The sequence below is a fragment of the Salvelinus namaycush genome, chromosome 6 (genome assembly GCF_016432855.1).
Source record: "Salvelinus namaycush isolate Seneca chromosome 6, SaNama_1.0, whole genome shotgun sequence".
Classification (NCBI taxonomy): domain Eukaryota; kingdom Metazoa; phylum Chordata; class Actinopteri; order Salmoniformes; family Salmonidae; genus Salvelinus; species Salvelinus namaycush.
Window position 1 is genome coordinate 7,778,585 of NC_052312.1, and position 2,241 is coordinate 7,780,825.

Genomic DNA, 2,241 nt, shown 5'->3' on the forward strand with positions numbered 1-2,241 from the left:
TCAGCCTCCTAAATTGCTTCAGTGCCCTTATCGGTTGGTTGAGAAACTGGGTTCTATAATGAGAAATCCCTGGGAAACATGAGAACTGAGAGAGACTCAAGGACTCTGATTTAGTTCAGATTAACCTCATCTATGGACCCTGAGATAAGAGAATAACATTTTACAGATATACCATTCTCTTCAGAGCCGCACCTACAGTATACAAAGTATGAGGATCTCTCCTGCTCCTGCTGCTCCTTCCTCACTCCTTTTTGACCCATTTATTTAAAGGAGTTTAACAGAGACCCATGGTACTTTACACTAAATCAACACTTTGGCGATAACGAAGAGCCAGCTAAGCACATTGAGAAGTGTACTATATTCTATAATGTAACATAGAGACTCATAGATTTAGCCGGTGGTAACTTGTGGGAACAGACACCGGTTGGAATGTGGTTTTAACCAATCAGCATTCAGGATTAGACCCATCCGTTGTATAAAAAATGATATACACAAAGTCAGATCTTAGCTCACAGTAGGAGAAACCCAAAATTGAGGTAAACTGGACAAAATGGACAACATGGCCGCCAATGGGACTAGCAACTACCCAGCATACCCCACCGACTTCCCCTACAACTCCAGCCTAGACTATGAGGACTACGACCAGGAACCTGACACCAGCAAGATCATCATCCCCTCCATCTACGCCCTGGTCTGCTGCGTGGGTCTAACAGGCAACACCATGGTTATCTATGTTATCCTTAAGTACGCTAAGATGAAAACTGCCACCAATATTTATATATTGAATCTGGCAATTGCAGATGAACTGTTTATGTTGAGTGTGCCGTTTCTGGCGACATCGGCGGCTGTACGTCATTGGCCATTTGGCTCGCTCATGTGCCGTCTGGTGTTGAGCGTGGACGGCATCAACATGTTTACGTCCATCTTCTGTCTGACGGTGTTGAGCGTGGATCGATACGTGGCCGTGGTTCACCCTATCAAAGCTGCCCGCTACCGCCGACCGACTGTTGCCAAAGTAGTCAACGTCTGTGTGTGGGGCCTCTCGCTCCTCGTCATCCTCCCCATTATAATTTTCGCTGACACGGTCCCGGCGCAGGACGGCGGTGTGGACTGCAACTTTCTGTGGCCCGAGGCAGCGTGGTCGGAGGCATTCGTGGTCTACACCTTCCTGCTCGGCTTCCTGCTTCCTGTGGGCGCAATCTGCCTCTGCTACTGCCTGATGGTGGCACGCATGCGGGCGGTCGGGCTGAAAGCCGGTTGGCTGCAGCGGCGACGCTCTGAGAAAAAGATCACACGGATGGTGGTGTGTGTGGTGGCGGTTTTTGTCCTCTGCTGGATGCCTTTCTACATCGTCCAGCTGGTCAGCGTGTTCCACCACCCTCCCAACCCCATGGTCACCCAGCTCTTCGTCATCCTAAGTTATGCCAACAGCGGCGCCAACCCAATCCTCTATGGCTTTGTGTCGGATAACTTCCGCCGGTCGTTCCAGAGGATTGTGTGTTTCCGTTGGTTGGAGTCTGGGCTGGACTGTGAACAGGTGGACTACCGTGCTGTAGCCCTGAAGAGACAGGCCACCAATGGACAAAAAGACTTCCCTAAAGAATGCCTGGCATCTGATATGGTGTTCCGGAATGGGACATATACCTCACGCACTACTACATTGTGACTGGGACCAGGTGTTGTGGTTGAAACCCCACACTGAGAGTGATGGGGAAGCAACGAATGACAAAGAATAAAACCACACATGAACAATGAGAGAGAGGCCAGTTTTGATAAGGACCAATTAAAAACATTTAATAAATTATGTTCTCACACTATATGCTGTGACCATTATACGAGCACTATTTAACTTCATACCACAGCGTTGTTGAATACTCGTTTCTGATTGGCTAGAAGGGCAATCTAGAATGGGCATTTAACAAGATATGCGGGATACCTAATCAAGACGCAGTATAAAGCACTGCACATGCTACAACGTTAGAGAAAGCCAAACTAGCAACCACACAAACCGATTATTGGATACATTGTCAACACAGGTCCAACGAGAACCTAGCTAGCTAGCTAGCATTCATTTGTTTTTGCAGAGACATCTGATGATCTAACGTGGTGAGTGATGGAATGAACATGAATTTCTATGCTGTCAAATCCACATGTTTCTAGTTTGACCTGTTTTCAGCCACTGATATTGAATTAGGTTGTCATATTGGCAGGTTTGCTAGCAACAAATTATTTAGCTAGCTT

General features: G+C 47.3%; 1 protein-coding gene across 1 annotated transcript; it reads left to right on the top strand.

Moving 5' to 3' along the window:
* The first annotated feature begins 550 nt into the window (after positions 1 to 550).
* Positions 551 to 1,666, top strand: LOC120049205 (somatostatin receptor type 1-like). Its single transcript, XM_038995438.1, has one exon. The coding sequence runs from the start codon at positions 551 to 553 to the stop codon at positions 1,664 to 1,666; it is 1,116 nt and encodes a 371-aa protein (XP_038851366.1).
* The last annotated feature ends 575 nt before the right edge of the window (positions 1,667 to 2,241 follow it).

Excerpts from the sequence above, each read along its gene's own strand:
- LOC120049205 (XM_038995438.1), top strand. The coding sequence starts at position 551 with ATGGACAACATGGCCGCCAATGGGACTAGCAACTACCCAGCATACCCC.